This window comes from Esox lucius, chromosome 12, assembly GCF_011004845.1.
Source record: "Esox lucius isolate fEsoLuc1 chromosome 12, fEsoLuc1.pri, whole genome shotgun sequence".
Lineage (NCBI taxonomy): Eukaryota > Metazoa > Chordata > Actinopteri > Esociformes > Esocidae > Esox > Esox lucius.
In genome coordinates, this window is record NC_047580.1 from 14,930,270 (window position 1) to 14,945,823 (window position 15,554).

General features: G+C 40.0%; 1 protein-coding gene across 3 annotated transcripts in view; it reads right to left on the reverse strand.

The window, feature by feature from the left end:
• acot7 (acyl-CoA thioesterase 7) overlaps positions 1-15,554 on the reverse strand; it is a 56,331-nt gene that overhangs the window by 39,137 nt on the left and 1,640 nt on the right. For all 3 annotated transcript variants that reach the window (XM_010875673.3, XM_010875671.3, XM_010875675.3), the window contains 2 exons: positions 5,289-5,406; positions 2,502-2,658 (listed from right to left, as the gene is read on the reverse strand). In XM_010875673.3, coding sequence (XP_010873975.2) covers positions 2,502-2,658; positions 5,289-5,406 — 275 coding nt within the window. The remainder of the gene's footprint in view (positions 1-2,501; positions 2,659-5,288; positions 5,407-15,554) is intronic.

A 15,554-nucleotide genomic window follows, 5' to 3' on the forward strand; every position in this document is an offset into this window, starting at 1 on the left:
GCAGATGTAGAAGCGATGATGAGAGGCGAGTGTCCACAGAGGCCTGGTACACACATGCAAAAAAACACACTCCCATTCTGACACACATATACACACACACACTTAGCGTCTGTGGCCAAGTGGGCCGCTGTTTGTGACGCCTGACGCTGAGTGGAAATGACAGAAGCAAATAATGTCTGCTCCCGTTAGCTTCTCTTCCCCTAGGCCCTGCAGGAGCCTTTAAAGGGCCAAACACTGACACAGCACACACACACACACACACAACGGCACACACCATGGCACACACCACACACACACCAAACACGGTGGCACACACACACACATGACGGCACACACACACACATGACGGCACACACACACACACACGACGGCACACGTAGGCACAAATACAAATTAGCATTCACATTCACAACCATGTGCTCACCCAAACCCACATAGACACGAAGGCTACATACACCTGATACGCAGTCAGGCAGGCTATACTGGACGTACACATCTAAAGATTCAAGTTGACATTTCCTTCCCCATCGGGTGAGGAAGCCCAGTGGCCGGACAGTGGAAGCCTGTGGAGCGATATGGAACTGGGCCAGCATCGCAACACGATCCTCAATTCCCAAAACAAAATATGTTACATACAGAGTAGACCCTATTTTCTCGACAGCCTTTGATGAAGTTGAAAGGAAAGCATGTTGTTTAGGAGTGCAGGGCCAATTTTCTGACACATTTACAACTGACAGAGTGGGGGTATCCTAACAGAAACATGCTGCAACACATGAATATACTGTACCTCACTCTATACTTGTTTAGTGGGATAGTGATTTTAAAGCTAACGAATTCATTGAAATTAAGAAGAATAAACTTGTGGAAGTGTCCTCTCCACAAACAGGCTCCCTCCATGGTTCTTTTAGGAAGGACTCTAACTGAACGGTGTCTTTAGCAGTGCTAGTGTGAAACAGCATTAGTAGCATCCGTTAGTTTCTCTCTCTCCACCTGTCAAACCTGTCGCTCTGCCCCTGCGTCTCCTAACCTGCCACATGGAAAAACTGCCAACTAGGGAAAACCTATTTTGTTTCCTCACCACCCACCAGGATTTTAGCTTAGCATGTTAGAGTATATCCACTGCTTTAATTGTGATTAAGCAATTACCCAAACAGAAAACCCTATAGATAGGCCTTCTTCAGTAGGATTCAGAGAAGTGAATAGCTGATAGTAAATATCCTACTACGCTTAGCCCTCGATCATAACACAAATGACAATTCTGGAATTGTCCATAAAAGATGATCTTTGGATTGTCTCCTGCTGCTTAATATAAAGGTCACATATGATCCCTGGCCAAAACCACCCACTACCTGAAATTCTTGCCATAGCCCTCACCAACAACCATCTGCCCATAAAGAATAACAACACTGCTCACCACATCAAGCCAACTCTGAACTGGGAGGGAAAAAAGCCCAACACTGCATGTGCACTCTGTCCATCTCCCTGCATTCAGAGGCATTACTCAACATCCAATCATGATATATATTTGCTATGCACAAATTTGCATATAATGTCTGTAAGCTGTGGCAAACTCTTGTGTGCATTGTCTCTGTATGTTGTCTACCATTCGCAGCTTCATTACGCATAGTCAAACTCTGACCGTGTGCGCGTGTACTTGGCAAATAAAGGTGATTCTGATTCCGAGAAGTGCTCAGTTAGTCACGATTGGGACTGGGACAAGCATGGCTGTCAACTCCATTCACAGAATTGTCATGTCGGCTGACGTTTCAGGGTCAGGAGAGCATGTCAGGCCGTGTGACTGCACTGTTCGCCCATCCACGGGGAGCCGCTCTGTGTGTGTGTGTGTGTGTGTGTGTGTGTGTGTGTGTGTGTGTGTATCTGAATCACAAGGGTGTCCATTAGTTTCAGTGTGCAGGTGTGCACATACCCTCCACAATCCAACTTTTAACAGCGTACTATATTTTGTGCCAGTGCACCCAGCTGACAATGACACACACACAGGTATGTGGATAAACAGCTAATGTCATAATACACTGAGATACAAAGACCTGCACTCACAACATTGTTGCAATGTATCAAGTGAATCGCTAATCCAAAACATAAACATGTGAACACAATGTCTTTCCACTGACAAGCGTGTGATCAACTCCTGCCAATTATGTCCGCTGGGACAGTTAATAACTACAATTTAATGACTGAGGATATGTACGTAAAAATACTGCCTGTGGAAGCAACATAAATGTTGAGCTTTCATTTTGAACTCCAAGAGTACACAATAGGAGCATAAGCTTATTATTTCATCATTTTTCTTTGAGTTGTGCTGTACTGCCCCCTAGCGACTGATCAATGCGAAACACAATGACGTAATTCATTAACTCTTCGAAAGCCTCTTTCCAAGTACAATATTTCACAGATCGGTCGTTAAAAATGACTGCAGTGAGACAGGAAGTGTTCCAATTGAATATGTGATAACATTCATTAACGACTATTGCTATAGTTACCTGTGAGGATGTTCTCTGACATCACCTGGACCTGTACCTCCACAGAGTGATTGGAGGTGTAGGTTATCTCAGCACTAACATGGGCCACCTCTCCTATGAACATGGGGTACAGGAAGTCAGTACGTTCCACACGAGCTAGCTGCGCTGCGCAGCGGTCCTAAGGAACAGAATGTGAGAGAGAGAGAGAGAGAGAGAGAGAGAGAGAGAGAGAGAGAGAGAGAGAGAGAGAGAATGCAATTTTGGTTACAGATACCGGCGTTAAGAACAGACAAGCATTGTGCATCATTTGTGGCAGTGGTTCTGAACTGGGATTGCCTTGGGAATCAAACTGAACTATTTTACAATCTGTTATTTAATGTCATAAGATCAATAGTGTACAACCAGTCCTTGTTCATGGTTACAGTGTTTGTTTATCTAGAAGGACTAAATGGAGTCTATGGCCATTTAAGTCATGCAGACATTCACAGCTTAGGAGAGCCACCCAGTGGATGGTTTACATTAAATAATGGGAACAGCTTACTGTTGGGACAGTATGAAACCTTTCCTTCTTCCGTCTCTAATAGTTTGTATCTACATTCACTTTTCAGTAATTTTTCCGATTTTCTTATCCAGACAAACTTAAACATACAGTTTTTTTTTACTTTGTTTCAATCAATCAATCAAATGTATTTATAAAGCCCTTTTTACAACAGCAGTTGTTACAAAGTGCTTTTACAGAGACACCCGGCCTTAAACTCCAAGGAGCAAACAACAGTAGTGTTGAATTTCAGTGGCTAGGAAAAACTCCATAAGAAGGCTGAATTTTACGAAGAAACCTAGAGAGTACCCAGGCTCAGAGGGGTGACCAGTCCTCTTCTGGCTGTGCCGGTTTAGATTTTAAGAGTTTGTACCAATAATACAATTATTGGTACAATCTGACTGACTGACTACCCCTTGTTAAATAGCATAGCGGTTAGAGAAGCAGACTGGTGACCTATAGGTCCCGAGGTCGTATCTCCTCGCAGGCAAAGCGAAGTAAGCATTATGAATTATTCCGTATAGAGGAAAACTTTGCTGGCTAAAACCATTAGTATCTACATATTAAGCCTGAAATAAAACAGTTTATGGTTATATTGCGACTGTTTCTGGTGGATTTTCAAAGTACGCATACATGCATGCGTTTTGGGTCAGGATAGACAAACACATTTGCTGGCTTAACATACAGTAGTTACATTATAGTAAGCCTTAACTGAAACTGTATACGGTTATATTGTGACTGTTTCTGGCATGGAAAAGTTCATCTTCATTCTCACTAGCAATTGCTCAATTCCTATGATTATTCCTAGGAAGTTAGTAAATACTAGTAAGCCTATTACTGGTTAATAAGCTGTTAAAACAGCCAATGGCAAAAGCAATACAGTTCACGCTATGGTGGAGGTAAACTTAATAAGAAACGTTAGTCAGTTTAACACAATCCTAGCGAGTCTAGCGACTGCTGAATCATGTAATGCCGTGGCGTAGTGGTTAAAGACAATGCATCTCATGTGGAAGACTTAAGTTCAAATCTATTGAGAGCAACGACATTTATTAATTATTTCTGGTAGATTCCACGATTCTCTCCTCTTTTCACTTGATGAAAAAGTTAGTTATCGTCACCTTTACTGATAGTTATTTTATAAATTGAATTCACAAATGAAAGAAAAAAGTATGTTGTTTTGCCATATAATATGTTCTTATGCCCTGAAATGAAATAGCTTTGGCAGACTCGCTAGCAATTGCTCAATTCTTATGACTATTCCAGTAAGTTCCAGTAAGTTAGTAGATACCGGTATTATTACTGGCTAATACGCTGTTAAAACAGCCAGTGGCAAATGTAATAAATAGCCGCAATTTGTGGTGGAGGTAAACTTAGTAAGAAACGATAGTTTAACTGTATCCTCTTTCACTGTATGGTCATTCACGAATGGCCAATTAACTATTAAAACGGCCAATGGCGAAAGAGGATTTGTTCTGTGGTGTAGTGGTTAACGGCACAGCCTTTCATGTGGGCGACCCGGGTTTGAATCTCGAGATGGCAACACTTTCTATTGCGGTCCGGCTGAACTAGGCTTGCCTGGTTTCTTGTTTCCCTCACTGTATGTTCACTTATTCACAGCTGTGTGGACAGACCTTGTATAATTTGTGCTCCTTGTTTTTCCAAACAAAAGACTTTCATTCAATTAAACTTTTCATAGTAAATTGTAGCACCTGTCTTGGAGGGAGACCATATTCACTCTATAAAATACCAACCCTTCCTGTCACAGGACACACAATTCTTACATGACAGGTTATAATCATTCATTCAAAAATGCCTTGCCATTTGTGTTTAACTGACAGTAGAAAATCTTGTTGAACTACTGGTTAGACAAGTGTACAGTCTGAAGCGCATGGAGGAAATCCTGTTGGAAAGATTACCCTTTCAAATAGAAAAATTGGTTTCGGAAGAAAATAAACTTGTTCTGTCAGAAAATGATTTCCTCATTTTCTTTCTGTAACTTTGAAGAAGGTTCTTGTGCCCATGAAGATTAAGCAACATTTACTAACTTATTTGGCTAGCTTGTCCCACCTGCAACACAGGAAACACTTATATTTAACCATACCCAGCAAGCAAACCACATTTGAATTTAGTTATGGTTGATAGGAATTCTTAAAGAACCACAAAATTAAAGTTCCATAAACATTTCAAATGATTTCCCCTGGCACCTCTGTTATACATACATGTTCATTCACACACCAGTCACACACACACACACACTCACACACCCTTACCCCAGGCTGTGTGTTGCAGTGGCGAGTTCCTATGATGCACCCAGCCTCCTCAATCATCTTCAAGATGGTGCCACCATGCACGTTGCCCACTATGTTGGCATCATCGGGACGCATGATCCTGGCACAGAAGAGGGCAGCAGAACAAATTATAACACAATACAAGGATTTACTGTTATTCAACAAAGTATTTCTTATCAGAGTTTCCTACATGGGCACCTTATCCATCCTGTCTAGGTGTGTAGTTGTAGTAACATCTTTAGAAGCAGTCTCAAAACGGCCAGGTCCACTTAACAGTAGAGTGTAATGAAAGGCACTGCTGACAAATCAATGGTAATACAGTGTGTTTTTTGCAGTCATTTGCATTAACTAAAACAACATTTTGCAGACGTTTAAAGGTTTCACGTTCTGAGAAATGTTCTGATTCCAAGAATGATTTCCTGGAAGGCTTCAACAAGAACTGATTGAGAATAGAAATGTAATTTCTATGAAACTTTGACTCCTAATAACATTAATTTGGGTTAACTCCAAAGACAGGACAAATTCTGGTGGCACATTATTAACACTTTACAACCCAAAGCAGCAGTTGACTACCTATTTTAAATTACTGAAGCAGCCACAAAGATCCTTGTTTCCGTAACAATAATATCAGTACCAATATCGCCTAAATAAAGTTGCCAAAAACCTGTTGTTGTATTCATATGGAGGTTGTCACACAGAAAACCGTAAACAGCTTATCCTGTCACTTGATTTTCAAGTTGATTTCAATTTGCTAAAAACCACCCCGCCAAAGCGGCCATGATTATTTACATTGGAAGTAACTGTTCTTATGTGGATTGGTGATACAAGGTTGGATCTGCCCTCGCGCATGCTATGCATCACTGATGTTGAGGTGAGTCAAATGAATTATCAGCAGATTTCTTTGGCGGTGTCAAGGTTTGATGCTGTGACACAAGTAAAAGTATACATGAGCAACCCTGTCAAGTGGTTGAGACAGAAGAGCACAACAGCTGTGATGGAGCAAGGATGATCTCAGTCTCCAAAAGAGTCGCAGGGTTCAGATTGTAGAATTGTATGATTGTATGCTTGATATGTTTAGTTTACAACAGAACATCTGTTTATCTGTACACAGGATTTCCCGTTCAGTCAAAGCGCGACGGTAATCAGCCAATGGGCCTGTGATGTGTATTCTGGGTTGCATTGTCTATAAAGTAGAGGACAACCGGAAGTTTCTTTGAGACGAGATCGAGTTTGTAAGACCACATATGGAGTCTGTAACATCATGAACAATAGACTATCAAATTCTGCACTAAGTAACAGAATTACTCTCTCCCTTGATGACCGGGTACGCAATTATTATTTCAACCACCATATGAAACAGCTGATTTCTAACAAGATATTACCAAGTAACATGACGGATGTCTTGTCATATTTCTACCGATGTCATTCATATAGAACCGGTCCAACGGCTTCCTAACCTGAATGGTTATTCTGCCGGGCTACCTAAAAAAGATGTGGCGGCAAATACATGCTGCGGGCACATGGTGTCGAAGCAAACACACAAATGGATGAAGACTAGTCCATAGTCCGTTCCCAATATTACTGAGGTGATCAAAACACACGCGTACACGCGCGCACACACACAATAACACAAACAGCGTGCTCAGCTAATCATCCCAGATGTCTTGGGGCAAATCTCTGTGGTTCCTGCGAAACAGACTGAGTTTTTCTGTCTCCCATCACATTTGCAATATCGCTGCTGTTAAGTCTGACTGATCAGTTATGATTCTCATTCAGCGGCACCATGCTGATGTGTTTCCACTTCCTGTTCGCAGGGCTTATCCCAAAAAGCCAGTTACGACACACGCTCCAATGATTTCATTATCAATATTGATAAATAGGGTCAGTAAATAGGGCATGCCAGAAATATAATAGTAATACATTTTTAAAAAGGCATCATTGCCAACATTTTACATTTTGACCATTTAGCAGACAGTTTTAGATTGTTAGCGTTTGAACAAAGTAAACCAGGCAAAACTGTTAAGATTAGAGGAAAGAGTGAACAGAGAAAAACACGGAACCCCTTTTAAGGAAAACATGATCCAGAGGACACAAGACCTCCGACTGGAGCAAAGATTCATCTTTCAACACAACAACAACCCAAAGTACAAAAGCAAGACAACCCTGGAGTGACTTCGTGACAAGCCTGTGAACATCCTTGAGTGCCCCAGCCAAAGGCTGAGTGACCCAGCCAAAGTCCATTGAACATCTGTTGGGAAACCTGAAGAACGCAGTTCAGACACACAGAGGATTTACAAGGAAGAATGGAAGAAACTCCCCAAATCCATTTGTGCAAAGCTGGTGACACTGTACCCCGAAAGACTCAAAGCAGTGATCATTGCCAAAAGGGCTTCTGCAAAGTACTCAATTAAGGTTTTGAAGAGTCAATAATTATGTACAAATTTCGGTTTTTATATTTTCAATAAATTATCACAAATTTCTAAAAACTTGTTTTTGTTTTTTCATTTTGGGGTATTTTGTCTAGATTAATGGCAATCTGTTTTAATACATTAAAAACTACTGTAACACAACAAATATGGATAAAGTGAAAGGGTCTAATTACTTTCCAAAGGCTCAATATATCATCAATGAAGTGAACCAGTTTTAGTGGCAGCCAAACTTGCCAAAACTATTACACCCCATCGTATTTCACAAATCTGAAATAAGATTAAGGCAGTTCCTTTTTCCCTCCACTTTCCCAAACTAAAAATGGACATTACAGAATACACCTGACTAACCAGAAACACCAATCATGCCAATTGCAGCCACAAATGTCAATAATGTACAAAGGGAAAATAAAATCACCATGGAAGTTAATGAATAGTCTTAATAATCTCTTTAATAAACTGGCCAAATGACAAATGACAGGTACTCATGCTCATGGCCTCTGATGAAAAAAAGCAGTGTGTCTGTGTGTGTGCACGTGTGTGCACACATGTGAGAATGAGAAGCCAACTCTACCTGCTGATTTGCTGTTTGGGGCCCATCTCCAGTCTGCTGATTGAGGAAATGTCTGTCTGTCTGCCTGTAACTACAAAAAGCCTGTGCCTGGTCCACCAGTCTCTCTTCCTTTCATTCAGTACTCATGTCCCTTTAACAACCCTCAAATACAGCATACACTGACATCACATTGACCCCGCCTCAGTTATTACCTGACTAACTAGCTTTGTAGCACGCCTGCTGCTGCCCAGCCCCATGGCAGCTTGGCAAACAAGAGCTGCCCTCCATGTGGTTGCCTGTGCCATAGTTAGTGAGGAAGATAGGAAATATTGTATTAAGAAGGGGAGATTTTAGAGAATCTGGCAATGCATTTATCATAGTACTACCAATAACGTGTTACATGAAAGAGGTCTATGGTATGCATGGCATGGGTAAAATAGTACAAGTGCTGGAAATCCACACAATAACATCACATTTGAGGAAAATATTGCTTTTTTTTGTTCTTGATTTGTTCGAGAAATATCCAGAACACTGCCAGTACCTTTTTTATGAAAACCAAATGATAGCCCCACTAAGTGTAAACCAGATGCGGCATATTACTGAAGAATGTTATGGTAGCCATGCTGGTAGTGCGACTTGAATTCAAAATAAATGACAGAGAGCACCACCACACCGTCCCACCTCCTCCTCCAGGCTTCACAGTGGGAACCACACATGTGGAGATCAGCCATTCACCCACACTGTGTCTCACAAAGACACGGCGGTTGGGACCAGAAAATCTCTAATTTCCATCGGTCTAATGTCCATTTTAATCGTGTTTCTTGGCCCAAGAGTGTGCAAAGCCATCATCAGGGCAATGGGTGGATACCTTAAAGAATTTACAATATGAAATGTATTTTGGTTACTATGTTTCCTTGTGTTATTTCATAGTTTTGAGGTCTTCATTATTATTCTGCAGGGTGGAAAAGAGTAAAAATGAGCAACTGTGTTCAAACCTTTGAGGTAGCCTAATAAACAACATGAATTACAATTGACAAAAGCATTTGACAAATGTCAAACAGATAGGGCTCAGAAAATAAAACGTTCAAATATAACTAGATTGATACCTAGAACAAGGAAAGTATAGTGACAATAAAAAAAAAAGTTTGTCCAGGAATGGGCCTTGAGAAGACAGGGTGGTACAGACTGGAGCCAAGCACAAGTGTCTGTCTGGGGAAATGTCTGGACATGCGGCTCAAATTCAATCGTGGCAACAGGTTCAACCCATATCTCAACCATTTCTTTACAAAGTAAAGTGCAGAACATACATTAAACTACTTTTCAGATAATTACTTAAAATACTGAATGATCCTAAACCTGCCCAGCCCTGCAGGGACTGGGGGTTATGAGTCAACCATTGGATCAGTAGTACAGGCCCCAGCCTTAGTTCCACTTTAACTCTAATGTAGCACCAACACCTGGGTGGGAGGGACTGGGCAAACACTCTGGACTAACAGACTGCCTTGGAAAGACAGATCCTACATCTGTCATTTTTAAAATCAACTACTGGATGATGCAATAGCCATTTAACATAGGAGATAGATAAATTACTAGATAATACAAACATGTCCATGTTTTCAGATTAACCAGATAAACAAGCAGAGCACCTCCATCTATGTCTAATTCAGCCCCTCTTTCTCAACACAACACGATGACACACACTCTGCTAACAAAGGACAAACGGAAGTATCTGGCAACCCAACAGGGACAACAAACTGTTTCCATAGCCATGACAGCAACACAAATTTTACCAGGACAAATACGATATACATTCCTGTACCCAGATGTTGAAAACCTTTAACGGAGACCCTAAGAATCCCTTGTTGTCAAAAGTTACTTATCAAAAAGTTGAATAAGGATTCTTTGCTATCCTCAATTTTCCATGCAGGCTAACTTGTATGAACATTAGACAAATTCTTAGTTAAATGATTGGTGTATGTCAATTAAATTATTATAATGTGGTGCAGACTCTCCTTCGGCAAGTGCATCTGACAAGCCTCAAAGACAATCAAAATATCATGCAAACACATACAAAACAGTTCATCTGAGCAGGGAATGGGAAAAGACAAAACATAACTTACTTTCAAAAAATACTCCCTTTTCCACAAAAGTGCATGTACACAGGTTCTATGAACATAATATTGACTGACTAAGGTTTAGCATCACCAATCAGTCTGGAATAGGGTTAGGCAACAGAACATGAACATTTCCATCAGCAAACAGAATATGAACTTTTGCTATTCTTATTGGACAAGGCCAGGTTGTGCTAAAATACATCAGTCAGTTTTCCCCTTGATGCCTAATAAACACAGTGAGGAAACAGCTCCATAAACACATCTCATGTTCTCTCAACAGGCTTAACTAGTGGGAAATGTATCTGTAAAACACACAGCTGTTCATGGCAAACACTCCACATACACCTGTTTTCCAGTGAAGTCTAGTCGATTACTATATTGGAGAATGCTTTCCTTAATTCTATCACAAATAAAGTGGATATAAAAAGTCTACACACCCCTGTTAAAATGCCAGGTTCTTGTGATATAAAAAAATGAGACAAAGATAAATCACGTCAGAACTTTTTTCAAAGATTTCAGTTTGTTTTTCAATTGAATTGTTCACATTATAGGTCACATTAAAATTGGAAAAAGTTCTGACATGAAAATGATTGAGTTGTTTTATACTTATTCTTAGATTTACAAAGATCTATGTGGTCGTTCAAATTTTATATTGGAATCGGAATTTATTCACCAATGTTGTATTAGTTCCTAAAATTGTCATATGGTGTGACTTGAAAGTTATTGTATATAAAATGGAAATGGGGTATACTTTTCTTAAGAAACTCACTTGATCATAATTCTTTATCATTAATATTCTCTGATCCTGCATTTCCTTGTGAAAATTCATTACATTTATATTATTTTTCTTAATCATCACACAGTCAGACATCTGGTCTCAATCTTTCAATATATTTTAGATTAATTCCAACAAACCCTGTAATAAATCGAACAAAACTCTTTCTGATACAATTTTAGATGTGTTCCATTGAGATTCTCATGATTTATCACTAACAAAACTTTTTTTAGTAACAATTCTGACTGTCACACCAAATGATATAGTGTCACACCATAGGATGAACCACACCACACTACAATTTGACAAAGCAAAAACGTGTATTATATGCATTTAACATCAGCCCAGTTCACTTGTTTGCGTGTGATGATAGACAAAAAAAAGGGAGTTAAAAAGGATGAAACATACATTAAACGTAGCTAATATTTATAAAATACAAGAATAGTTAACTCAAATTAATAATTATTCTGTGTTCAAAAATACAGTTCATAACATATGGCGTGACAAATGGATCACATGAAGTGACAAGCAAAACCTGTCACACAATATGATAAAGTGTCACACTATATGAGGTTTCCTGCATTTAGCACAAGATTTTACCTTGTGTTTCTGCACTAGCATCCTAGCAGTATACCCGCTGCAACATGGTAACAGATTTAAAGTAATAATGACAAAAGAGTCATTTATCTGAGCATTTTTATGTACAAAGCGTCACACCAAAACATACTGGGAAAGGGAACTGAAACGGGAGTGTCAAAAAGATTTTACACTCACATTTTAACCCTTTTATGTCCTACTGAGGTGTTTTCAGTACTTCCTGATTGAACAAGAACCCCTCCTCCCCAAGGGTCAACAAACAACTGTATTGAGGAAAGTTGCATTTATTTTCCTTTGTTTTATTCAAGTTTATTTGTTGAACATTTTTGAAAAACTAAGTGATGAATTGCATGAATGTTGAGTATGTTCACATAAAGCAGCATGTTCTGAATAATCTAAAAAATACGTTTTTTGAAAAAAAAAATTTTTTATTTGTGTTTGACCCAAGCGTGCCGCACAAGCCCTGAAAAGTGAAGCCAAAACGTCTCGATCGCCCCCTGGTGAGTGGTCCCAGTATAGGTCATAAACCCCGCCCTCCCCATGTTATTCAATGGGACGCGAGACCAACTAAACAATTAAATTACCCTTCAAATATCTTTTTTCCGAAGCTGGTTTCTGTCATTTACTGTAGTTTGTATCACGCTAATGTAAATTCAAGAGTTTGTTTTTAAAATAAGTTGGTTTTTAGTTAGTTATTTAACGCTCTAAAAACGGTGGTGTGACGTCGTGATTCACAGCTGTGATTGACAGCTATCTGAGCCGAGGAGCCACTGAATCTTCGGAGGACTGAGGAGATTGGAACTTTACATTTAATCTCTAAATTTCTATAATTGATATAATTTCACACGGACATAATGGGTTGTTCTGCAGTACATTGTGCTAACCGATCTGGCATTTCCAATCGATCTTTGAATTTTTTTCGGTAAGTTAAATTTATAAGCTATTTAATTAGTAAATAAATGTAATGGGCTAGCTAACGTTAGCTAAAAGACAACAAGCCTCGTTAATAGCCATGTTAATAGCTAGCAGGTGATCGTTAGCTAGAAGTTACCAATTATTTTTGTATTAGGCCTATTCTAAATTAAGGTTAAACATGATGTAAGTTAGGCTATAACATATCGTCTAGGTTTAACAAGCAAAGGTTGTACTGTACTTGGACTTGCAATTGATTACGGTATGCGCATTCTGCGAGGGAGAGTGAGGGCGGGGCACAGGGGTGGGGCCGTTGATTTCGCGGCTTTACGGCTTTACTTCCTGCTCGCTACTGCGCATAACTACTGCGCAGAACTGGTCCCAAGATCGCTATCTGCGCAGACGCAAGTCCAAGATGTCAGCGCCGTATCGGGACACTGGCGGCTTCAGTTTTCACCAATGGAAAAGAGCGAAAGGGCGTCGTCCATTTTTTTTACAGTCTATGGTTTGACCACAAAAAGGCCATGTCATGTCATCGCCCCACATACATCACATATATTAATACATACATAGAGCGCCTCTCAAAAGTATTCACCCCCCCCTTTCCTGAATGAACTGTGGTGCAACCAATTGTCTGTAGAAATCACATAATTCACACCAAGACAATGGAAACATTTGCGTCAACATTATACAAAATGCTCAAGATATTTACTCAACAGTGACATCTGCATGACAAAATAAAAATCAGATGTTCAATGTTCAAGATATCTTGGCTCAACAGTCTGGTGTGTGCCAATTGAAAACTGAAAGTATATCCTAATATGGGGTTCGTATCACACTTGCCTTTCAGCTTGCTTTTCATTTAACCTCCATTATAATGTTTTACATGATAAAGTTGTGTGGGTGAAAAGGGTTTTATTCCTATTCCTTTTATAGTAAACAAGCATTATTTGAACAACAACATACATTGTTTTTTAATGAAAAAACCTAAAAATACATGGTTTAATAGAGATCAGGTACTGGAGAACTGTGGAAACATGCACTTTGCAACAAGCATTTAAAAACTAGTTACTACTAACCAGGCTAACTTTTGTCCCACAGCTAACTCTCACAATCTCTCAGTAATCTTACAAATTTCTCCCTTGCAAAGTCATTGGTATTGCCACCTCATTTTCAAAACCTGAGACAGTCAGGCGTCAGACACCCAAACAACACTGGTTTTGTTCAATGTCATGTGACAAAGTGCTTCGACGCCTGCAGCCATGTGACCAGAAGTGTTTCAGAACATAGTTCTAGTGCAGTGAGTCTCAGAACAGTGTTGAAATTCAGTATTGAGTGTATGTGCACAGCAGCCTGTCACTACTCAACACATTGTTCCAAATGCACAAATTGAAAGGAATATTTTAAAAACAATAAATGGTTGTGTTTCAATTGGGAAAAAATAACCAGGATCTGAACGTGTAGTTCTGCAGGAAAGTCTGCAACACTACCCACCAAGCCACCGCTGCAATTCACTTGTGGTCCTACTACCGAAATTGGTAATGAGGTGTTCGGTAAAGGCTGCAATGTGTACTGAAAGAGATATTAACATAGACGATAGAACATTTCTACGGTTACTACTGAATAGGCTTACTTGCAACAAAGTGACGCCACTCATTCCAAGTTGTTGTTATTGCACCTGGTTTTCCAAACCTGAGACAGTAGGTCTCTTATTCGTTCAATAACACATGATCTTTCGGCACCCGGCAACACCTGTTTTCAGGACCACGTCTCGGAACATTGTTTTCCGAAGCCATGAGTGTTGAACAGGTCGGAACGGTAACGAGCGTGAGTGCCGAGCAGTCCATCACTTCAGTAAAATCCATTATTGAGAAATGTAGCGAACCTAGCACAACTGTGAATCTGTCTAGAACAAGGCATCCTAAAAACTGAGTATCTGGGCAAGAAGGGAACTAGTCAGAGAGGCCAGCCAGAAGCCTACAGTCTTTCAGGCTGACCTGGGAGGCACTACACAAAAGTGGCCTTCCTGGGAGAGTGGGACCAAGTGGATGAAAATGATCTGGTCTGATGAGACAAAACATAGTGCTTTAAATTGGCTTCAGCACACAAGCCTAATACCACACATCCTCCTGAGAACACCATCCCTGCCATGTAACATGGTGGTGTCAGCATCATGCTATGGGGATGCCTCTCAGCAATAGGGACTAGCAGACTGGTCAGATTTGAGGGAAGTATGAAAGGAGCCAAATATAGAGTGATCTTGGAAATTAAAAGTGCAGAGGACATCAGACAAGGGTAAAGATTGTATGGACAACTTTCTTTAGTCCACCTGTAAAGAACCCATTTGGTATACTTTATTCAATAAGGCCATCCTAAAAACTCAATATTAGTAACCCGGCTACAAAGTAGAATGTTCTTAATCCTTATTACTTCTGCGTGCTAAGGTTTATTTTGCATTTTGTTGTGTTTCCTTCTTAGTATTGCTGACTATCTTTACAACTGTTTATAATTACTAAATGGTGACTAACAGAATGTTTGGAAAACGCTGACAATGCCAGAAATAGACTGGGTGTTCCAATCAGCCTGCTCCCCATGGAAAATGGAATTAGCTACTTGAGGCATGTTCTTTGTTCATGGTGACCAGACGTTTCCATTTCGACAAACAGTCCCTGTTTTTGTAGACTGTTCCTGGCTAGCTATCAGAAAGAAAAATGAAACTCTGAAGTTACGTTTTTTAACTTAAGGCCTGAGCTGGGAGAGCAATATTGTGCATGCCCTATGGTCTAGCTGCACAGTAGGCCAACCTTAAGTAAGAACATAAAACTTGTAGAAAACACTACCAGAAGTATTTAACTAACACTACTTGAAAGT